The sequence below is a fragment of the Wolffia australiana genome, chromosome 8 (genome assembly GCF_029677425.1).
Source record: "Wolffia australiana isolate 7733 chromosome 8, ASM2967742v1".
NCBI classification, from domain to species: Eukaryota; Viridiplantae; Streptophyta; class Magnoliopsida; order Alismatales; family Araceae; genus Wolffia; species Wolffia australiana.
In genome coordinates, this window is record NC_135842.1 from 16,731,719 (window position 1) to 16,753,998 (window position 22,280).

A 22,280-nucleotide genomic window follows, 5' to 3' on the forward strand; every position below is an offset into this window, starting at 1 on the left:
TGAATTAACTCTGACACTGATTCTCTGGATATCATCTCCTGTAATTTTAAACTTTGAGGTTATGAAAATCTGAGATAAGTTTAACAAGTCCAATAGTAAAATCAAGATAGTATAGACGCTCCTAAAATCCAGCAAAATTTAAAAAAGGACAACATGCGTAAATACGAAAATTTCTGGGACAAATGAAACTGCGGTCGAGAAGCGCCCCACCAGCTTGAAGGCCATTCAATTAGCGGTACTGTGAATAAAACAAATATGCGGTAAAAAACGTATCCCACAATAACAACTAATTAAGTACGATAATAATCTCCGCTTAAATTCAATTATAAGAGAAACTAATTACAGAATCATATAAAGTCATTGGGAACAGACGAGAATAGAATCGCTTGGAAGAAAATTCAGCAAAACATCAAACGAGAATTCTTTGGAAGAAAATTAATTTTTAAACTATAGTAAGAATAGAATCGCTTAATTTCAATACCAAGAGAAACTAATTACAGAATCATATAAGGCGACTCGGAACAGACTAGTAATCCAATAGAAATGTAATTCTGGTTGTTTCTCCAACAAAACATCAAACGAGAATGCTTTAGAAGAAAATTAATTATTAAACTATAATAAGAATAGAACCTCTATACGTTGTATGAAACCCAGAGTAATAATGATCTGAAAGAGAATTAATTATTTATTCAACATCAAACGAGAAGGCTTTGGAAGAGCATTGACTATTAAACTATAATACGAATAGAACCGCTTAATTTCAATACTAAGAGAAACTAATTACAGAATCATATAAAGTGACTCAGAACAGATTAGTAATCCACTATAATTGTAATTCTGGTTGTTTCTTCAACAAAACATCAAACGATAATGCTTTACAAGAAAGTGAATCCCTAAACTATAATAAGAATCGAACCTCTATACGTTGCATGAAAAACAGATAAATAATGATCTGGAAATGGGTTTTTAAAATTTCATAAGTTCATTATAGATTTCTGATAGACTTCATCAAGGGAATGAAATTCAAGTTGCAACCCAAAAAAGAAACGAAAATGATCAGGACTGATAATTTAACAAGGTATTAAGCGTGTACCTTGATGAATCCAATCTCCTTGGCGTTGCTGCGGAAGCACTGTCTGCAGCACATCAGGCCATACTTCCTGATAAGGCCGTGAGAGTTGCCACAAACGCGGCTGGAGAGATAGAACATCGATTAGGGAGATATAATTAGTTAATTTAGGATTCAACGAAAAAGTGCCATTAATTACAAACATGATGTTAATACTGTTTTCCACATCATTGGAGCAGACCTCCACATCAAAAAATAGAAGGATACTCAAGCAGTGAGGATATTTGATCTGTGCACACATAAAATCCCATAAACCATGAAATGATCCTGAGAAGAACTATGTGCAATAAAAACCTACGATAATCAAACGAATATATCACAAGAGCGGAATGTACTCACCCGGCGGAAAGAAATCAATATTCTAGAGGAGACAATCGATTGAAAAATAGAATCTCAAAGTTCAAATGAAATCAAATAAGAAATAACCAGCGGGAAATTTCAATATGCGTAAGGCATAACCATATAAATAAACACATATCCGCGCTTATAGACAAGAAAACACAATACAATGCGAACAACGAATCATACTCGCAAAATAAAACAACGAAACCGAAATCGCAAACGAAATGAACAATTAAGTTTTAAAAGAAAAAACACTACGACGAAAACATAAATGCTAGCAATATAAAACGAAAAAAACAGTAAATAAAAACATAAATTCTTACCAAACCCTTGATCCAGGGCCGTAATTCTTCGGATGAGAGTGCCATATGTTCGAATGGCCCATGATTTCTCTCTACCTTCTCTCCTTCTGCAGTCTCCCAACTCGATCTCAATCACCGAAGATGCTCTGAGCGGCGCCTCTAGCTGTCTCAACTAATATATTTATACCTCCAACGAAACCCTAGGCGCACTTTTATTAACTCAAAACCTCAAAAGTATACAAATTACGCACGTACTCTTCCACGTCATCCCTTCCGTCATCCGTCCATATCCTTCGTCCGTCTCCGATTGTTCAACCGAAACAATTAATAATTTTTTAATATATAATATAATTAAATATGGTTCCTCCGATAATTTGAATTATTCTACTATAACAACCTTTTCGAGGCACGTTCGTGTTTTCAAAGCGGATTGAAGATCGTTGGATCGATCGATGGCTTCTTCGTCGTCGTCGGTATGATTTTTCTCTGCAATTCATGTCTGGCATGGTTTGAATTTTTCTAATTTTTGGTTTTTATTATGATCGTTTTATGTCGCACAGTTAATCGTTGGAGAAGAGGATGATTTCTATGGCGGGGGTTCGGGATGGGTTGAAGCTCGGACGAGCTGCGAGCACCTACCGACCATGTCCAACGATCTTATACATATACCTCCGCCAGATTCTTGCTGTAGCAGGTTCGTTTGTATCCCGATTATCTAACCCTAGTGGTAATTATTCCTCTTGATTTGGGTATTAGTGGGTGTCATCTTGTCAGGGAGGAAGTTGTGTATTTATTATGGAAGTTATAAAAGACCTAGGATTGCTGAAGGAAGTTGATTCTATTTATGAATTTCTTCAATGAATCGCACTAATCCAGTGTTTATAGCTGATGGAAGATCACCAAGTTGCTGAATTTTTTGAATAAAATATAATGGAATCCGGAATTTCTTCATCAACCTTGTTGGTTTTGTTTGGTCTTGGCGGTGCAAAACATGCATCTTCAGATCTTATCTGTAGTTTTTTTTGGGGTAAATGTGTACAAGGAGAACTTCTTGGTTTTTTCCTTTGTAGAAGATACCACATTGCTTAATCTTTCGGCATCATTGATCCTTTTTTTTTTCTGTTATTCCTTCTCAAACTTCATCTGTTGGTTATATGCCTCAAATTCCCCGTTTTATGTTTCTGTCAATGAACGCCTGGATTAAAGCGATAATCTTATCACTCTTGAAGAAGTTATTGTTCTCCAGGAAATTCGAGATTTCTTTATTTCTAGATATTTTATGGCTTATTCATTCTTCCAATAAAATGTTCCCTAGTGTTGAAGAAGATAGAACTTTTTTACTTAGAAAAAGAAGGGATACATGCCCATATATAGAGCTGAGAGAGAGAGTATTGGAGATTTATAAATGTGGGATTAAGAGAGGGAACCCTTAGTGGGCTAAGGTCTAGTGGACCTAATAGGCCACACCACCTATTTCCCAACACCTAGAGATTTCTTTATTTGATGAGAACCCTCTTATCACTCGTGAAGAAGTTATTGTTCTTCAGCAAATTTGGGATTTCTTTATTTGTAGATATTTTATGGCTTATTCATTCTTCCATGAATTGTTTCCTAGAGAACCGTTCATTACATTTGTCTGAAATTTAATCCAATTGTTTGATCCTGCAACCCATCGTGGATTATCTCATCCGTCGTTTCAGATGCCACCACCCATCTGAGAACTGGCTTTGCCTAGGCTGCAAAGATGTCCTCTGCAGCAGATTCATCAACAAACATATGCTCAATCATCACAAGGAAACTGGGCATTCTCTGGCTCTGAGCTACAGGTACAAATTGAACATCCCCCTCTTCTCCACTATCACATCTTGAGAATTTTCTTTTTTTGCTTTCTCAGTGATCTGTCCGTTTGGTGTTTTTCTTGTGAGTCATATTTGGATGCACAATTGATTGTGAAACTGAGACCAGTTTATGAGACAGCCCACTTGATGAAATTTGGAACGGCGCCACCGGCGCGGCCCGATGAATTTCTTCAAGTTGGCCTTGAAGCCCCATGATCTGAATGCATCCGTAGCTATGTAGTAGTTAGTTAATATTTCTTTTGAGAATACCATCTTCCACTCTTAGTTGATGTACTATTCCTTTTTTTTGTATAGTTCAAAAAAAAAACTATTCCTTTTTTATTTAGTAAATAATTTGATTTCTGATCTGAATGAAGGCTTCCTCTCATCTAGTGTGGCAAAAGAAAGCTTATTTGGGTATTGATTTATTGTTATGCTTGATGGTTGCGTATATGCATTACTTTTCATCTTTATCCTATTACTTTATCCTGTGGTCTCTTTAACTAAATATATTACTGTTTTTGATAATTTCTCAGCTAAATTCTATCGTTTTTGGTGGTATGATTGAGTACAAATGAAATTAGAGGTGAAAAAGTTCGTACAATTATCATATTGCTTAGTGTGTGCTTTGATAAAAAATTGTGTATTAAAAAAGAAAATTTTGTTGTCGAATAGGTATCAACTATAACCAGTTTAAGATAATTTAACCTTTATAATCTACCCAGTTTATTAATTATTTCCAAATTATTATGCATGATAATAAAAATAAACACTAGATAATGAAAAAAAACATAACTTATTGACAACCTCATCAAAATACATGAAAACTTTCAGGTTAATTTGTTTAAAGTTAGTTTTCTTGAAGGTTACTTATGAAAGTTTCATGTAACCCAAATACGCTCGTTTATGCACAAGCTCAAAGAAACTTCTTTTGACTTATCTTTAAAACTGAATAGAAGAGCCCGCTTTGTATGATTTCTAATATGCCATAACGATAATTAATATTCTCAAATACAACATTAGTTTTTAAAGGCTGGTTTTGAAAAAATTAAAACATTAAGCTTTTTTAACATCATCCCAGATCTGTAGTATTTAGAAACATATTTTTTGGTATATGTTTGAAGAAATTATGAGGGCAAGACTGTGATCAAGATTTACGCTGTCTGCAACCTTGGCCTGAAGATCATAATTTATAGATTTCTGCTTATTATTTTGAATTTTTTAAAGATAAAATTTATTTCTAACATTTGTCAAAATTCATATCATCTAGATCCATGACATTTGACAAAGGGTCACTGAATTTATAAGAGAACTAATGATAGCATTGTGGAATCAGAAAAATTTAAAGAATAATTGGAGGTTTAAGTGATTCTCACAATACTATAGTTTATCTATAATTTTTAGTACAATATTTTGAAAGTTACATACTAGAGAATGAAGAAACATCTACAAGCGCTTTGGCAAGATTTCAAACAAACAATCTTGATCTCCTTAAGTCTTCAACAGATGGTGAATGTGATCCTGAGAAAGGTTAACCATCATAATAGAAGAGGATATTTAGATACAAATAAGGGAAACTGAATCAAGAGATAAGTAAAAGCAATGAATATTCCATAGAAAAACTGTGTATATTTTAATTCAATATTAAAATTATTATTTACCATTGAAATAAATTAATTATTTCATACTGAATCTACTTAAAAATATACCTGATTGAAATTATCTACAATTTTGTTAGTATTAACATACTTTAAATGGATCCTCGTAGACTTTGAGGCTTTACAAGGTGAAGGTTTTGGAAGTCGAGTCAAAGGTCAATCATCATCGTCGTAGGGAAGACTTTGAGGGTTGAGGATGACAGACCTTCACCAATATTTTATTTTATTGATATCCTTGTTACAACTTATTCCCAAGTGTTTTGCGTGGGATAAGTCACAAAAACTTTTTGGGGCTCATCACCTGGATACCCACAAACATCATTAAGGACTAGGCTAACACACACACATAAACAGATTCTACTTTATCATCTATCTCATTCCCTATATGAGTAGACCATATTTTATACTATTAATTATATACAACTGAATAAATTTTAATAACTTCATTCATCCCCCTCTTAAAGTCATATCAGAATCACTTGAATAGACATTAATTATGATATATGAGGAAGATATTTGTTTTTATATTTTATATTTAATTTTTAAAAAATTTTGGAACGAAGTTGGTTACTGAATTGAGACTGATAACATCAAATTACCTCTGAATTAAGCACACAAAACTCATAATCATAACCAAAAAGAGGAGACTAGAAGCTTAACATGAATTCATTTGCTAAGTGGGTGGGTATTTAAATTTGAAGGTTCTTTAAAAAGTAAATTTGAAAATGGGAACCACACCATAATTAGAGTTGAATCCGTATGTTATTGGACAACATATATCTAGAGGGGAAATAGAGTTACCTAATCAATAAAGTAACTGTTACATTTTTGGTTGGACCTGAATTCATGTGACACTGAGGCCGCCCCCATGGGTACCCCTTCAATTAACAGTTTGCCTAGTCTGTGCTCTAATAAAATTAAACTTTGATGTAAAAAGGGGGACATAACTTTTCTTTACTGCTGATATATATATATATATATATCCATTACAATTTACCCCGTTTTTCTGCAATATTTCCGAAGTATTATGCATACTACTAACTTTGAGAACTAGGTTGACGAAAATACACAATTTATTGATAATGTAATGCAAACACACGTGGGAACCTTCAGGTTATTTTTTTTGTAAAGTTAATTTTCTTAAAGTTTCTTATGAAGGTTCTATGGAACCCAAGTTTGAAAACAATCCTTGGACTTTAAGACAATAAAAGAACACCTGTTTTATCATTTCCAATGCACCATAATTATAATTAATATTCTCAAATACTTAGATTCTATTACCAAGTTAATATTTCCTAACTTCTGAAAGGGTACATGATGTGACATCCCATCCCATTCATCATACCATAAATGTGGCATAAGTCAGAACATTGGTGGCAAATGGCAATAGAGCATCAGAAATAATATTCGAGTAACCCGTATAAATTCCTACTTGGAAAATTCTAATCACTTGATTACGTACACGATATTGCTTTCTCATTGCTATGGCGAGTAGGTGACCCAGTGCAAATGTATGTTGCATGTATGCATACATCCACGGGCACATTCATATATAAGTGTGAAGAATGCAGAGAATTCTGCCTTTGGGAACAGATAGGACAAATGAGACCTTTTTGAGACAAATGAGAAAGATGCAGAAGAAGTTTATTGAGATTTTTGATACAGAGAAAAGGGGAAAAGCTCACATGTAAACAGGTTGGGAAAGACTTTCCTTTATAGGCTAAGTCCTTTCTCAAGATAGCCGTTGGGGGCAACGGTCATATAGCCGTTGCCCCAACGGCTATTTTAAGGGGCAAAAAGGTCATTCTTTGGGGAGCGATAGAAAAAGAAAGAAAAAAAAGGAAAAGAGAAAGGAAAAAGGAAGAGAAAGTAGGAGAGAGATAGGTGGGCCATTTATAACTCATGGCCCACCTTTTTACATGTGTGTCAAAATAGAAAAGGATGAAATTAGATGTCTAACAATAAGCTTGCAAGAGGACAGTGCATTATCGTATAATCCATTGATCAAATGATAGGCATGATAATTAATACATGAAGAGAGAAGTAAAATTGATATGGTATTCCTGCAAGAGAGGAGATCAACATGCATGCAAGCTTATCTGAAATAAATAAAGCATCACTTTGATGGTAAATGGATAAAAAGATAAGATGCTCATCTGTAATTTGCACTTGCTTCATTAATCAATGATACATTATAAGTTTGGAACATGACAGTGGATTATCAGATAATCCATTGATCAAGTGATAGGCACATAATAATAAATATATGAAGAGAGAAGTAAAATTGATATGGTATTCCTGAAAGAGAGGAGATCAACATGCATGAAAGCTTATCTGAAATGAATCAAGGATCACTTTGATGGTAAATACGTAAAAAGATAATGTGATCATCTGCAATTTGCACTTGCCTCATCAATCAATGATACATTATAGCTGGATAGATAGACAGACATAAGGGCAGACAAGTGGGTAGTTTGATGGATAGATAGTTAGATAGTTAGAAAGATCGATGACCATAGAGATGTATAAAGGTTGAGGGAATTATCGGTTACCGCTGCGGCTGGTCCCTTATCCACTTGGTGGCAACCCATTTCTGACCTTTCACAACTGGGCAGCTCCCATGGAGTGACATCTGAACAAGCCGAATAAATAAATAATATTTTAAAACTGTCAGTCATACGGTGTCTCCTACTCTCGTATAAATAACAATTGAATAGACACAGCCAACGAGCCTCGAACACGTACCGGATCGATCGTGGAGTTGATCATCAGAGAGTAAAAGAGAAGACCGTCCCCTTGGCGTGGCTTCACCTTCAACCCTACGCACTTCTCGTAGTCGTAGCCGGAGTTCATGTTCTGCCCGTCCTAACCAGAAGAATATGAAAAGTCAACGACCCATTAAGAAAGTCAACGGCCCAATGCTACCTCATGCTACCTCATAAGGGAACATGGTTTCCCCCCCTTCCTCCACATCTGACAAATACAGCAGAAAAGAAGCCACCTGTGCCCGCATATTCCGAGATGAAATAAATGTCAAATGCGGTGTTTTTAGACGATCAAATAAATAAAAATGACATGAATTTTAGATTTCAAAAGTCAACTTTCCATACCCTTTGACTTGTCTGTGGGCCATACTCTTTGGGGTTGAAGACATCGTAGTGGGAAGCGTACCTTTGACCGATCTCATACCGAAGTACATTAAAGGCCTAGAAAATAAGAAAATTCTCGTCGATTAACACTGTTTTCTTAACAAAGATTCGAAAAAATAGACAAGGTTCCTTTTTTCTACATCGAATTAAAATTACTGAATGGGAATCTCTATTTTCTTGGTTACATTGCATCATTCACTTTTTACAGGTTTCGGAAAAACTAACCTATATTTGCTGTTACGGAGTGACAGGGAAATCTAAAAATAATTCAAATTTTTTGATCAATGAAGTGCCGGAGAAATCTAAAAATAATTCAATTCTACAATAAAATGATACCTCTCCGTGTTCTTTGGGTATCATTGTCGCCCTAGCGATCTTTGCCTCGATAAAATGCAGAGTTCCGCTACGATCATCTTCTGCACTGATAAACGTACCTGAACTGGTTCCAGATTCATATGGATATGAGTAAACAGAAGATATATCCCAGACCTCCAATAGTAAAGGTCATTTTCAGAATTCCCACTAAATTTATGTAGAAATTTATGATGAGGACACGAATTATAATGCATGAAAAATTCTGAACAACACAAAAATAGATCGACGTCTGAAAGCAATAAACATTTCATCACATGATCTCATTTCAGCCCGAAATCTGAGTGATCACAAAAAAAAACTCTTGCAAATAAAAATAAATTATTTCAATGAAAGCAGACACCCACATTTGATCTTTTTGAGACTATACTTTACCCCAATTTAAACAGTTTTGTATTGCTCCATCTAAATTAGCTACATATCACAGAAAAAAACTGATTCTTTGGATGGCACATAGACAATAAAAAAATAAAAAACGCCATCAATAATCCCCTAATCTCATGTTTAGCATCTAAAAAGAATTCCCTTATCGTATTACCTGGTCCTTATTCCTTTAGTGCTCTCAGAAGTTTCTCCCTTGCGCAAAGCAAGTGATGACGGTGCAAGCCTATCTTTCGCCACCTTGATAATAGTTTCGCATTGTTTTCTGGTTGCAAAATTTGGATAATATACTGCCCTAGGTTTCCAGCTCAAAACCTGCATTTAGAAACACAACCAAACAAAAAAGATTGAAAAAAAAGAATTTTGTTTTAAAAAAAAAACATTGAAAAAAATTAAAGACAACAAGACAACATTTGATCGCCAGAAACTTTGACATTCGTGGTTAAAAAAAACGAGAAAATCTACGAAGCAGTTTACTGAAATCAAAGACGAGGAAAAATCTTAGAAGTGAGAGACAGGAACCTGAAACGATAAGTCCGAGATACGAGCTTCCCCTGTTTTCCCGTGGGCCATCTCCGGTTCATCTTCAATGTTCATCCGTAAATGAGTGGGAGTCTCTTCCGGGAAATCCTGGAAGCTCGTTAGAGCACAATCCAACCATAAGAATAACAATGAAAATTTAGAATGACAATGAAAATCAATGTTCAAACAAAAAAACCAGGAAGCAAGGAATCTCGTACCGCAGGAGGGATCATGGACGAGAAGAAACCAGCGATGAAAAAGAGTCCACAGCAAAGAAAAACGGCCGGAAGGCCTAACTTTGTCCTCTTCAGAGCCATGATAGCCGTGCCACCCTTGACACTACTTCTCATTCAGAGATCTGAAACCAGATCGACGATAAGCCCTCCCAAATTCCTCTTTCTTCAGATCCTCGATCTTCACCTGAGATCAAACCTCAAAAAAACCGAATTAGGAATCAAAAATCCTAAATTCGATCGCCATCTGACCTTCATTACTTCATACATGATCGGCGACAGTCATTCAAGGCGGTAAATCTCGCTCGGTAATCGAAATACGAAGAAGAAAAACAAGAAAACGATCAAAGAAGGTTCGATTCATCGTACAAAAGTCTCACCGATCGAGGAGCGAACGAGCTTTCGATACTCGTGGGCTTCAGCGGTCAACCTCTGAAAATATATCTAGAACTTTCCAAAGTCAACAACTGGGCTCCTCTTAAAAGAGCGCAAAAAGCCCATTTGGATCCTTTTGCCACATGGCATTTTTATAAGAAGCCACGTCTCCAATCGTCCACTTGCCACGTGTCCTTTTCCCCTTGACCAGAGTCAGAGCCGAAAGGAAAAAGGTTGGACATGAAAGGGAGTGATCGAAATGATCAGACTCCACCCGAAATATAGATGATCATATAACCTTATGTGGAATAAAAACCATTATTGCTGGGGTATATAGTGCACAATTGTCCGGAATGTGGACTTAGGACGGAACAGAATGTGTCCTGTCTCAAATATTTTTGTCCACGTCCCGTCCCGTCCTTCTGGACTCAAGACATTCTCATCCCGTGACAGTGACATCGTCTGGGATGATGCGTGCAGTGACACTTGACGAGGATGTGACAGATATTTTGAAAAGGGTTAATAGCACGAAATGTCACAAACTTTTTCAAAAATCTGAGATATATCCCAAACTATTTTTTTGGCACGGTATATCCCAAACTCTCTAAGTAGACTCCGACATATCCCGGTTATGACGTGGAATCCTTCGTGGCTGCCAAGTGGATTTCCGACCAGATTTTGACCTGGGCGGAATCCACCTGGCAGACACTATGGATTCCACGTCATAACCGGGATTAACCCTTTTCTCTCTCTATCCTCGATCAAACCTAGTTGAGAGAGAGTGAGTGAGAGAGGCGTTCTATAGAAAGAGAGCGAGAGAGAGAGGCGTTCTAGAGAGAGAGACGTTCTAGAGAGAGAGAGGCGTTGCACTAGACTATAGTCCTCCCCAGCCGAAAACCGGGAAAAACGGTAATCCCGACGGCGGCGCCACCGCCGCCCTCGACGACGTTCTGCATGTAAACCTCGGAGAAGCGCGTTCCGGGGCGCACCTGAAACACGCGTCGCTCCACCGGTGAGTCGGTGGAGAAGAAAAGCCGGTGCAGAAGCCAGACCCGCTGCGCCGCCTCCGTGAACCGGCGATCGAACCGGGACTCGGCACCAAGGAAGGCCTTCATCGAGGGGTGAACAAGAGCGCGGTACTTGGCCCGAGTCAACTCGGCCACGTCAGCACCATCGTGGCCCAATCCGAAGTCGGGGAGGTGGAAGCCGAAGAAGAGGACTCTGGCCACAAATGACTCAAAGGCGAATCCCCGGTCCTCGGCCCAGGCAAACTGCACCTCCGGCACGAAGGCGCCCGCCGCTGCCGCCATCTCCTCCGCCATCGCCGCCGCCAAGGCCCGGACCGCCCTCCCGGCGCGGCGGAGCATCGCCAGGAAGCTGCCGTGGCTCTCCACGTCGCTCAGCTGCGCCTTCAGCTGTAGAATCTGCGCGTCCTTCTGCCCGAGCTCGGACTCGAGCTTCTTGGAAGTGATCTCGAAGGTCTTGACGAGGCTCCGCTGCTCCTGCAACTCCGCCGCCGCCTTGCTGCCGTGAAGGGGAAGCTTCTTGAGATGGGCTTGCTTCAGCTGAGAGAGCCGTTGAAGATGGGAGACTATGGCTCGGTCGCATGACTGTACACTGTTGGCGTCGAACGGCGACTGGGCGACCTGCAGCTGAGCGTACTCCGCCTTCACGGCGGCGACGGCGGCAAAGACCTCTGTCGAGAGCGTCGCTTCTTCGTCTTCGTCGGTGGTGGGGCGAGAATATTCCGGCGGCTTTGGCTTGCTTCTGACCAGCCCCGCTCGCCTGAAAAGCGTGATCTTGCTGATGGCTCGCATCATCCTAGAGCGGTCGGAGTTCGCCGGCGTCACCATGTCCATCCCCCCGGCAGAGCTTCATTCACTGAACGCCTCTCTCTCTCTCTAGAATGTCTCTCTCTCTCTCTCTAGAACGCCTCTCTCTCTCTCGCTCTCTCTCAACTAGGTTTGATTGAGGATATAGAGAAAAAAGGGTTAATATGGTTATGACGTGGAATCCTTCGTGCCTGCCAGGTGGATTCTGCCCTGGTCAAAATCTGGCCGGAAATCCACCTGGCAGCCACGATGGATTCCACTGCATAACCGGGATATGTTGGAGTCTACTTAGAGAGTTTGGGATATACCCTGCCAAAAAAATAGTTTGGGATATATCTCAGATTTTTGAAAAAGTTTAGGACATTTTGTGCTATTAACCCTTTTCAAAAACTTAGGACATATGACAAGACGGGACGTGACTAACTTCTCGTCACGTCCCCATTCGTCACCAATTGTCATCCGTCCTGTCACATCCAGCGTCCGCTATGATCAATACTGCCTGCCCAAATTCTACGATTGTTCAACTAATTACCTTTGTATCAAAAGGTCTATCCAACCGATCGGATCGCGATCACATGTTTTAAATTTACAAAAAAACCCAAAGAAAACGTGGAATTTGCTAAAGAATAAATATTTGAAAATATTTGTTGACGTGGCAGAGAGGTCATCTTCTCCAATTTTCAACTGCGTCCGACGCGGGGTTGACGCGGAAGCTTTGCGCCATATCCATTTCATCAATCCTCTCTCGATCGTTCGGATTCCTCGGCAATTGTTAATTCTTCGATCGTTGCAGAAGAGGATAAGGATCTAGAAATAGGCGCGAGATCGAGCGGCGCGGATTCATAATCAGAAAATCAAGCGGTGATGATCAGATCATGTTGCTGGTTCTGGCCGAGAAGATCGCGCGATCTGCTTCTCTGGCACGATGATTTGAAGCGGCACGCCACTGGAGAGATCTCGATTGCAGCAGTACAAGCAAATCGATTGCTCGAAGATCAAGCGCAGGTCTGTGCTAGTCCTCATGCAACTTACGTCGGCGTTTACGACGGCCATGGCGGCCCTGAAGCTTCCCGATTCATTCGCAGTCATCTGTTTGGCCATCTGAAGAGTACTTCTCTCTCGATTTCGTTGAATATAGGGAATTCGTATAGGTTGTCTTAGGGGATTGGTGTTTTTCTAGGGTTTGCGCTGGAGCAGGGGGGTTTGTCGGAGGAGGTGATCAGGAAGGCGTTCAAGGCCACGGAGGAGGATTTCGTCGGTCTTGTGGCTCAGTCGTGGAGATCGCAGCCGAAAATTGCAGCCGTTGGATCGTGTTGTCTCGTCGGAGCAATCGCTAGGGGGGTCCTTTACGTGGCCAATTTGGGGGATTCGAGAGCTGTTCTTGGCCGGAGAGACGCCGGCGGGAGAAGAATCATGGCGGAGCGGCTGTCTGATGATCACAACGTTGCAGAGGAGAAAGTGCGGAAGGAATTACGTCTCCAGCATCCGGAAGATTCCCACATAGTCGTTCATACGCATGGCGTTTGGCGTCTCAAGGGCATCATCCAGGTCGGTCAATCCATCTCATTCATCGTTCATCCGTTCCGTGAAGAATCATAATCGGATTAATAATCAGCTAATGAAATTCCTCTAATCGGTGTTCGTGAACTGCAGACGAGAAATTTACTTCTTAGAATTCCACTTCTAAATTTGAATTCATGAAAACATCAGCCAATCAAATTCCGGCTTTGAACCCGTGGAGAATCTGATTCGCAGTTTTGATTGATCAAACAGTTTGAAAAATGAGGATTTGGTATTGGAAATTTAGGTTTCGAGATCGATCGGCGACGTGTATCTGAAGAGACCAGATCTCAGCAAACACCCGGTTTTTCGGCAGTTGGTTTCTCCACTTCTTCTTGCTCGGCCGGTGATGAGCGCAGATCCCTCGATCCACGTTCGACGACTCGATCAACGAGATTTGTTCTTGATCTTTGCTTCTGACGGCCTCTGGGAACAGCTTAGCGATCAAGAAGCCGTCAACATCGTCTTCAAGAACCCTAGATCCGTGCGTTCATCTTCATAACCTTTATCACTCTCTCTCTCTCTCTAACTTTATCTACACGTCCAGCCATGATCTCTATCGTTTCTCTCTCTATGCCTCTCTATCTCTCTGTCTCCATGTCTACCTATCGATATCAATCAATCTATCTTTCTGCCTCATCTATTCATCTATCGCCATCTCTCTATCTCTCTCTCTAGCTCTATCAATTTCTCTATCGCTATCTCTCTCTCTAGCTCTATCAATTTTTCTATCGCTATCTCTCTCTCTACCTCTATCTATTTATCTATCGCCATCTCTCTGTCTCTCTACCTCTATCTATTTATCTATCGCCATCTCTCTCTCTCTACCGCTATCTATTTATCTATCGCCATCTCTCTCTCTCTCTACCGCTATCTATTTATCTATCGCCATCTTTCTCTCTCTAACTCTATCAATTTTTCTATCGCTATCTCTCTCTCTACCTCTATCTATTAATCTATCGCCATCTCTCTCTCTCTCTACCGCTATCTATTTATCTATCGCCATCTCTCTCTCTCTAACTCTATCAATTTTTCTATCGCTATCTCTCTCTCTACCTCTATCTATTTATCTATCGCCATCTCTCTCTCTCTCTACCGCTATCTATTTATCTATCGCCATCTCTCTCTCTCTCTCTCTACCGCTATCTATTTATCTATCGCCATCTCTCTCTCTCTCTACCTCTATCTTTTTATCTATCGCTATCTCTCTCTACCTCTATCTACTAATCTATCGCCATCTGTCTCTCTCTCTCTACCGCTATCTATTTATCTATCGCCATCTCTCTCTCTCTAACTCTATCAATTTTTCTATCGCTATCTCTCTCTCTACCTCTATCTATTAATCTATCGCCATCTCTCTCTCTCTCTACCTCTATCTACTAATCTATCGCCATCTCTCTCTCTCTCTCTCTACCTCTATCTACTAATCTATCGCCATCTCTCTCTCTCTCTCTACCTCTATCTACTAATCTATCGCCATTTCTCTCTCTCCACCTCTATCTATTAATCTATCGCCATCTCTCTCTCTCTCTACCTCTATCTACTAATCTATCGCCATCTCTCTCTCTCTCTACCTCTATCTACTAATCTATCGCCATCTCTCTCTCTCTCTCTCTCTCTACCTCTATCTACTAATCTATCGCCATCTCTCTCTCTCTCTCTCTCTACCGCTATCTATTTATCTATCGCCATCTCTCTCTCTCTACCTCTATCTATTAATCTATCGCCGTCTCTCTCTCTACCTCTATCATTTTATCTATCGCCATCTCTCTCTCTACCTCTATCTACTTATCTATCGGCATATCTCTCTCTATCTATTAATCTATCGCCGTCTCTCTCTCTACCTCTATCTACTTATCAATCGGCATATCTCTCTCTATCTATTAATCTATCGCCGTCTCTCTCTCTACCTCTATCTTTTTATCTATCGCCATCTCTCTCTCTACCTCTATCTATTATGTATCGGTAGCTATTTCCATCTACCTCTCGCTATCCACCACTATCGCTTTCTCTCTCTCTCTCTCTACCACTCTATCTATCTCCATATCGCTCTCTATCTGTACTCTCTATGTCTCCATTTATCCCTCGCTAACAGTCAATCTGTATATAATTTTCTCTCTCTATCTCCTATATAAATTTTATCTCTAACTATATGTATCTACATCTATTTCTGTCCGAATCTATCACTACCTACCTCACTGTCTTTTTCTCTTTAACTACATAGCTCTTTCTCCATCTCTCTCTCTCTCTATCAGTCTATCTATGCATGTATCTATCTATCCATCTCCTAAATGTCTCAAGCTATCCTTCGCTAACTTTTATTCATTTCTCTCTCTGTCTCCATATCTATCTATCTATCTATCTATTTCTCTGTTTTTCTATCTCCTATATCTCTAAGTATTTAACCACATCTATTTCTCTCTCTGTCTATCTATACCTATGGCACCATCTGTCTGTTTCTCTCTATCTTTCTATCTCTTGTCCATCTCTCTCTCTCTCTCTCTTCATCTCTATCTATCTATCCGTCTATCTCCTCACTATCTGTATCTATTTCTCTCTCTTTCTCGATCTCTCATATCTCTAGTTATAACTCTATATCACATATCTATGTCTATTTCTCTGTCTTTCCATATCTGTCTATCTCTCTCTCTCTATCTCTCTATCACTCTACCCATCTATCTGCCATATGTCATTATCCCTTTCTAACTGTCTATCTCTATCTATTTCTCTCTCTTTCTCGATCTCTTATATCTCTAGTCTACATCACATATCTATATCTATGTCTCTCTGTCTATCTCTCTCTATATCTATATATCTTATCCACCCATTGATCTCTATAATAATGAAGGGGATAGCGAGGAGATTGGTGAGAGCTGCTCTAATGGAGGCGGCGAGGAAGAGAGAGATGAGATATGAGGACCTTAAGAAGATGGAGAAGGGGGTCCGGCGGCACTTCCATGATGATATCACCGTCATCGTTATCTTCCTCGACAGACACCATTCATTTTCCGGCGATGCCATTGACTTCTACACGCCGGTGGACATCTTCTCCCATGCTTCTGGCAGGTCTGTGCCCACCCTTCATCCAATTCTTTCCAAGTCCTGAAAATTCTAGAAATAGAGAGAGAGAGATACATACATAGAGAGAGAGATGGAGAGAGAGAGAGACTGGTCTCTCACACTATCTTTCTCTCTCTGCCTCTCTCTCTTTACCATTTATCTAACAGTACCTCTTTCTCTCTCTATTTTCTCACACTACCTCTTTGCCGCTCTGCCTCCCTGTCTGTATTATTCTCTCACACTACCTCTCTCTATATTTGTATATACATATATTCATTCACACTTCCTGTTTCTCACTCAAACTACATGTCTGATCTCTCACACCACCTCTGTTTTATTTCTCTCTGCCTTCATCTCTTTTTTATTCTCTCTCAGTACCTGTGCTTCTCTCTTTATTTACTTACACTTCCTCTTTCTCGCTTCCTATCTGTCTGTCTCTCTTACAGAACATTTCTCTCTCTCTCTCTCTCTCTAATCTCTAACACTTCCTCTTCTCATTCCCTATCTGTCCGGTCCTCTAACAGTACTCTCTCTCTGTTCACTTATGTTTTCTCTTTCTTGCTCCCTATCTGTCTTGTTCTTTCACACTACCTTTCTCTCTCTATCATTCTTCACACAACCTCTCTCTCTTCAAATATCTCTCTATGAAAATAAAAAGATAATGTGGAGAATTCAGGATCCCCATCTGGGAGAAATTTTAATTCAGTATAATAATACAGACTAAGACTTTGCAACCTACATGTCATCAATGACAATGAATGAGAAAGAGAGAGAAGCCTACTCCACCAAGAGATCGAGAAATATGAGAAAAGTTAATACAGAAACAAATGGAGAAAGAGAGATGTAAGAAAAGAGCAAGACTGGAAGAACTGCACATTTGTCTCGTAAGAAAATATTATTATGGTGCCTATTGTGAATTGAATGACACACATCTCAGATCATTGTGATAAATTTAGAAAACAAAAGGGCAGATACTGTCACCACAAAATACCTTGTGTGGTCCTTTTTTTCGAATATATTCATATGTTAATGAACAACAATGCCATCAGTGCTTCATTAACCCTAATTTATTTGGCTCGCAGATGAACTCTGATTCTTTCATCAGTACTTTGAGCGCCTCCAACTTGGTTTTAAATGGCTGGACAACCCTCATGTTTCTCCAAAGTAAAATCCTTATTGCAGCCACCTATTTGTCAATGCCAAGAGTTAATTCAGAGCTTCCCTTCTCTATCAATGCTAACACCTTTTTGAAGAAGAAATTTCTGGAAATCGTGGACTTGATCAACTCAATCCATTTCAATAGTGTGGTCTAAACATCAAATTTAAAATGTATACAAACATGTTGAGCTTGTAGATGTATCCACATGATCTTTAGAGTATTGGGTGTCCTCTTCTTTCTCTCAAATTATGATGTGCAAATCTAATTTTCTTCCCGTCTACTCTCAATAGAAGCAACACTCAGGAAGAGAAAGAGTAAGGCAGGGTCACTCAAAACTCCCATGAGTATTAGAAGAGGGTGGCCCCCTTCATTTATGATCTTAGAGAAATTTTCATAAAGCTCCCAAATCTTAAAACATATACGACAACGTCTGAAAATCTTATACGTGTGACCCTTTTGACCCATTTATCAGTGTAGTCAATAACTTTAACGGTCCAATAACTTTTAGTGACCAAAATGATTAATTATACATATAAATAAATTAAATATCAATTTAACCCAATCGATACATTAAATTCTCAACCTGTCTGGTGCAAGCAACATCTCATGCTCTAGAAGGTAAAAATGAGTATATCAACTCTCTCATGAAACCTTTTCCTCCATTGGTTACTGTGTATATATAATCCATCCGCGCAAGACTCCTAACTGACTTAGGGTATGCATAACCAATGAACCGTAATCAATAATTTTAATTAGAACTGATGTGTAGCAAAATAATAGGGAAAACCTTTAATATTTACACTACATTGAGTAGGGATTTAAGTGACTCATCTTAGATGAGTCTATCTCCTCTAAAACCGAGGGTAGATATCCCATCTTGAACACACAATCACCTTCACAAAATTATTGTTAAATCAAATCTTGAAAAATATGGAACCTCATAGTTATGGACTTGTAGGTCACAATGAATGTACACTTGTCCATCCATAAGGTATCTTTGATGTCTCAAGTCTAAGGATCACTTCCACAACTGTGATATAAATAAACCTGTGGAATTAGGCATCATGCCATTCAGGAATTCTTAAAAACTAACTCAGGGAACTCTTTCCCCAAAGAACAATCCATTGTTTGTTCTTAGTGTCCGCACTAATGGCTTCGGATCCACCATACTGGACTAGATAGTGTTATCCCTTTTTGATATTAGTATGTACCCATTGAATTCCCATTGCTTGGAAAGATTTATAAGATGTCTTTTAATGATTAATGATCACTGTATTATGATCATATCATAATTTACTTAAGTCATTAAATCTATTTATGATCCTCAGTTATTATCAATGCACATGTATTCTAATGAATATATAATATTAATGAATATCAAATGAGATGTGAAATGATAGATTGACATTTTTTCCACACATAATTACAACAAAGATCTCAACTTCTTCTCATCAGATGAGATCTCAACAATCGTGATAACCCCTTTGCCACGTGCTCCATCCCAAGATACTGGAAAAAATCCTATATGGCAAGTTCAGAAGCTCAAAGAAGAAGATGAAAGATGGTGATGAAATAGATAAAATTTGAAATAGGTCTCAAGGAGTATTTATACCAAAAAATTTCCATATTTTTGAGAACTTCAGATATCACAAATACAAACATAAATAAAATTATTTAACATTTCTAATAACAAGACCTATCCAAACTCTAAATGGTACTTATTTTTTGGCTCTAGGAAAACATACTGCTAGGTGTTGTTGGATATGTAAAATCAAACATCAGGCCAATGAATCAATAAAACTATAGTGCACTTCTAGTTGACAAATGGGAAAAAATAATTTATTGGTTTTTTGGGTGAAGCCACTGCAAAACAGTTTTGTCATCCCAAGTACCTAATATACTCTATCAGTATTGATTGGGATATCAGTACTGACTAAAGTACATATATAAACACACTCCCATGGTAAAAAATGAACCAACAAATTACTGATCCAAGAATTGAGTCTCAAAACTTTTACGAATATGTTTATTGAGTAAAAGAAGGCCTCAAGAAAATGTTGTTCCTATATTTCTCCATCTCTGATTGAATTTAATTTTAATTCTCACTAATTTATACCTGTTTTTTGGATTATCCTAACTTATATAATCACTTTACCGAACTCACAAATACTAAATAATAATATCTGATTTAAAAAAATAAATGAATACCATCTTAAATGGAATAATAGTTTAGAAATTTGACAGATTGTTAAAATAATGCTTTGGAAGAGCTTTTATTTTATGCGAATAAAATATATGAGAACTGTTGGGTTCTAGAGACCTTGATCTGGATGAACACAATGATTCCATGCAGCGAAAGACTCATAGTGGAATCGAACACCATCATTAAAATCATGAAATGAAGAACTAGTACACGGATCACATTTGTTATTTCTTGGATCCCGGAGTGAGGCGAGTCACGCTACTCAAGTGTTCAACCTCGAGCTGTATCCACACGATCCACGACACGTCGGGATCTCCTCCTTCTCATTGATAAGCCCCATTCAATCTCCGTCGCTATTGATATGCCGTTACGATCGCATTGAGAATGGATAGAATTCATGGGTCAAAGAGAGAAGAAGGGAAGGCCCCTTAACAATTTTGGCATGATTGAGTTTTGTTCAGGGTCTTCCCTTATTTATAAAACTTAAGCATATCTTTTGATGTCCAAAAGACCATTTGCGTGTGACCCTCTAGGCCCTATTATCAGTGTAGTTAATGACTCGGACGACCCAATAACCTTTATTGGCCTTCACAATTAATTCACTATAACATTATATGTATTAATTAATGTCAGATTGATGAGTCTCCAACACGTGGGATTCCAAGCTACACCTTGTGCTCTAGTAGATACAAAGTAGTGTGTATTGACTCACTCATGGAACTTGTTCATCATCGATTACGCTAATCGCTAATCTGAGTTAGAACTGATGGATTCAAAAACCATCAGAGAACTCTTCTCCGATATTTCATGGCTTTAGCCAAGGACTTTATTGTATCATATTCCTTGAGCTGTGTCCTCTTATACTGAGGGTGGACGATCCCATCTTGACCACTAAATCATCTTCGTGAACTTTTTTATGCGTCCAAACTAAGACTATTTAGAATCTCATGATTAGAGATTCATACGTCATAGTCAAAGTACAAATGTCTGTCCATAAGACTTCTTTGGTGTCTCACGTCTAAGGACCACTTACACAACCGTGACGTGAATTAACCTGATTGACATTTTGGTATAATACCATTTAGGGATTCATACAGATAAATTTAATGAACTCTTTCCACTAAAGAAAACCCACTATCTATCCTTAGTGTCTTCACACTAATGGCTATAGGACCGACTGTGCTCACCATACAAGTGAGGCTAAATAATGCTATTCTATCTGGATACTTTGATGTCCATCTTGAATATCGCTTCAAATATGAATATTTAGAACACATCCTTAAATTTTTTGATGATCTCCATATTACAATCTCATCAAAATTCACTAAATCCGATCATGTATTCATAGACTTCATTATAAGCGTCACATTTGCACTATAATGAATATGTTCTATTAATGAACATAGAAAAAGATCTGGAATGTGTGATTTGCTTGCTGGACACAAATTTCCATCAACAAGTTCAGTAGTAATGCCACTGCAATAAGTGTATACACCGATGGGTAGCTTTCTTGTCCTGGATTCCCATGTTTAACAAAGTTTAATTCCCCCTCATTGATGAACCATCCATTTGAGATGTATGTGGTTGAGTTAACTAAGTTAAGATAATGCTATCCTTTTTGAACTATGTAAATTCCATGCTTAAGTATTCTTCTCTTTGGTCACAAAGAAAAGTTTTAATGCCCTTTTAGACAGGCATACACATGACATCAATGCGTATGAATTCTAATATGTCATTGGGATATTCTCCACTAAACAAGTTATGATATGTAGGTAGTTACCGATAAGGCATGACTAGCAGCTTGCATATGATTCAAAATCAAATGTACAAATTATGAATCCCACATATCTATGTCTACCTTTGCTAATGTTCTATAAGCTTATAAAGATGACCCTTCTTCACTAAGTTCTTCCTCTTTTTAGGAGAAATATTATAGTGAGATAATGGTAAGAAACATCAAGTACCCAATGATGTAACGCGACATGGCGGGATTGGACAACCCGTGTTACACCACAGAAAGGGGCAGGAAAACGTGATGCAAATTTGAATATGATGCATCGTTATAAGGAAATCAATGAAGAATCTGACAGAAAACCACTAACTGGGAAGGTAACCCAGATAGTCGACACGAGGGGTCTTGGGCACGGACAAGCACCCAATGACCA

General features: G+C 38.6%; 5 protein-coding genes across 9 annotated transcripts; 2 read left to right on the plus strand and 3 right to left on the minus strand.

Moving 5' to 3' along the window:
• Window positions 1-75: 75 nt before the first annotated feature.
• Window positions 76-1,956, minus strand: LOC144706384 (small ribosomal subunit protein uS14). The gene is made up of 3 exons (XM_078579302.1): window positions 1,795-1,956; window positions 1,094-1,193; window positions 76-238 (listed from the first exon to the last, which is right to left on the minus strand). The coding sequence occupies exons 1-3, from the start codon at window positions 1,854-1,856 to the stop codon at window positions 230-232; spliced, it is 171 nt and encodes a 56-aa protein (XP_078435428.1). The 5' UTR covers window positions 1,857-1,956; the 3' UTR covers window positions 76-229.
• A 170-nt stretch (window positions 1,957-2,126) lies between these two features.
• LOC144706382 (histone deacetylase-like protein) lies at window positions 2,127-3,983 on the plus strand. Of its 2 annotated transcripts, none has more exons than XM_078579300.1 (4): window positions 2,127-2,246; window positions 2,334-2,467; window positions 3,474-3,599; window positions 3,668-3,983. In XM_078579300.1, exons 1-4 carry the CDS (start codon window positions 2,226-2,228, stop codon window positions 3,825-3,827), a joined length of 441 nt encoding a protein of 146 aa, XP_078435426.1. In that variant the 5' UTR covers window positions 2,127-2,225; the 3' UTR covers window positions 3,828-3,983. The 2 variants fall into 2 exon arrangements, with proteins under 2 accessions (XP_078435426.1, XP_078435427.1); XM_078579301.1 differs by having other exon boundaries at window positions 3,751-3,983.
• Window positions 3,984-7,620: 3,637 nt separating this feature from the next.
• LOC144706381 (2-oxoglutarate (2OG) and Fe(II)-dependent oxygenase superfamily protein) lies at window positions 7,621-10,372 on the minus strand. Of its 2 annotated transcripts, none has more exons than XM_078579298.1 (9): window positions 10,307-10,372; window positions 9,912-10,113; window positions 9,694-9,801; window positions 9,329-9,486; window positions 8,755-8,857; window positions 8,380-8,475; window positions 8,205-8,270; window positions 8,015-8,134; window positions 7,621-7,901 (listed from the first exon to the last, which is right to left on the minus strand). In XM_078579298.1, the coding sequence occupies exons 2-9, from the start codon at window positions 10,041-10,043 to the stop codon at window positions 7,818-7,820; spliced, it is 867 nt and encodes a 288-aa protein (XP_078435424.1). In that variant the 5' UTR covers window positions 10,044-10,113; window positions 10,307-10,372; the 3' UTR covers window positions 7,621-7,817. The 2 variants fall into 2 exon arrangements, with proteins under 2 accessions (XP_078435424.1, XP_078435425.1); XM_078579299.1 differs by having other exon boundaries at window positions 10,296-10,366.
• Window positions 10,373-11,170: 798 nt separating this feature from the next.
• LOC144707169 (protein GRAVITROPIC IN THE LIGHT 1-like) lies at window positions 11,171-12,160 on the minus strand. Its single transcript, XM_078580285.1, has one exon. The coding sequence runs from the start codon at window positions 12,158-12,160 to the stop codon at window positions 11,171-11,173; it is 990 nt and encodes a 329-aa protein (XP_078436411.1).
• Window positions 12,161-12,821: 661 nt separating this feature from the next.
• LOC144706477 (Protein phosphatase 2C family protein) lies at window positions 12,822-18,158 on the plus strand. 3 transcript variants are annotated; one of them, XM_078579451.1, is made up of 5 exons: window positions 12,822-13,241; window positions 13,314-13,681; window positions 13,941-14,177; window positions 16,542-16,759; window positions 17,836-18,158. In XM_078579451.1, the coding sequence occupies exons 1-5, from the start codon at window positions 12,998-13,000 to the stop codon at window positions 17,837-17,839; spliced, it is 1,071 nt and encodes a 356-aa protein (XP_078435577.1). In that variant the 5' UTR covers window positions 12,822-12,997; the 3' UTR covers window positions 17,840-18,158. The 3 variants fall into 3 exon arrangements, with proteins under 3 accessions (XP_078435577.1, XP_078435578.1, XP_078435575.1); XM_078579452.1 differs by lacking the exon at window positions 17,836-18,158 and having other exon boundaries at window positions 16,549-16,706; XM_078579449.1 differs by lacking the exon at window positions 17,836-18,158 and having other exon boundaries at window positions 12,823-13,241; window positions 16,542-17,033.
• The last annotated feature ends 4,122 nt before the right edge of the window (window positions 18,159-22,280 follow it).

What these genes read in the sequence shown, in the direction of transcription:
- LOC144706384 (XM_078579302.1), bottom strand. Translation starts at nt 1,856, where the DNA reads ATGGGCCATTCGAACATATGGCACTCTCATCCGAAGAATTACGGCCCT. An exon ending in GGCCCTGGATCAAGGGTTTG is followed by an intron (nt 1,194 to 1,794) that starts GTAAGAATTTAT and finishes CTATCTCTCCAG; the next exon opens with CCGCGTTTGTGGCAACTCTC.
- LOC144706382 (XM_078579300.1), top strand. Translation starts at nt 2,226, where the DNA reads ATGGCTTCTTCGTCGTCGTCG. An exon ending in TGGCTTCTTCGTCGTCGTCG is followed by an intron (nt 2,247 to 2,333) that starts GTATGATTTTTC and finishes TATGTCGCACAG; the next exon opens with TTAATCGTTGGAGAAGAGGA. An exon ending in CCAGATTCTTGCTGTAGCAG is followed by an intron (nt 2,468 to 3,473) that starts GTTCGTTTGTAT and finishes CCGTCGTTTCAG; the next exon opens with ATGCCACCACCCATCTGAGA.
- LOC144706381 (XM_078579298.1), bottom strand. Translation starts at nt 10,043, where the DNA reads ATGAGAAGTAGTGTCAAGGGTGGCACGGCTATCATGGCTCTGAAGAGG. An exon ending in CGTCCATGATCCCTCCTGCG is followed by an intron (nt 9,802 to 9,911) that starts GTACGAGATTCC and finishes ACGAGCTTCCAG; the next exon opens with GATTTCCCGGAAGAGACTCC. An exon ending in AAACCATGTTCCCTTATGAG is followed by an intron (nt 8,135 to 8,204) that starts GTAGCATGAGGT and finishes TCTTCTGGTTAG; the next exon opens with GACGGGCAGAACATGAACTC.
- LOC144707169 (XM_078580285.1), bottom strand. Translation starts at nt 12,160, where the DNA reads ATGGACATGGTGACGCCGGCGAACTCCGACCGCTCTAGGATGATGCGA.
- LOC144706477 (XM_078579449.1), top strand. Translation starts at nt 12,998, where the DNA reads ATGATCAGATCATGTTGCTGGTTCTGGCCGAGAAGATCGCGCGATCTG. An exon ending in GTCTCAAGGGCATCATCCAG is followed by an intron (nt 13,682 to 13,940) that starts GTCGGTCAATCC and finishes TTGGAAATTTAG; the next exon opens with GTTTCGAGATCGATCGGCGA. An exon ending in TCTTCAAGAACCCTAGATCC is followed by an intron (nt 14,178 to 16,541) that starts GTGCGTTCATCT and finishes ATAATAATGAAG; the next exon opens with GGGATAGCGAGGAGATTGGT.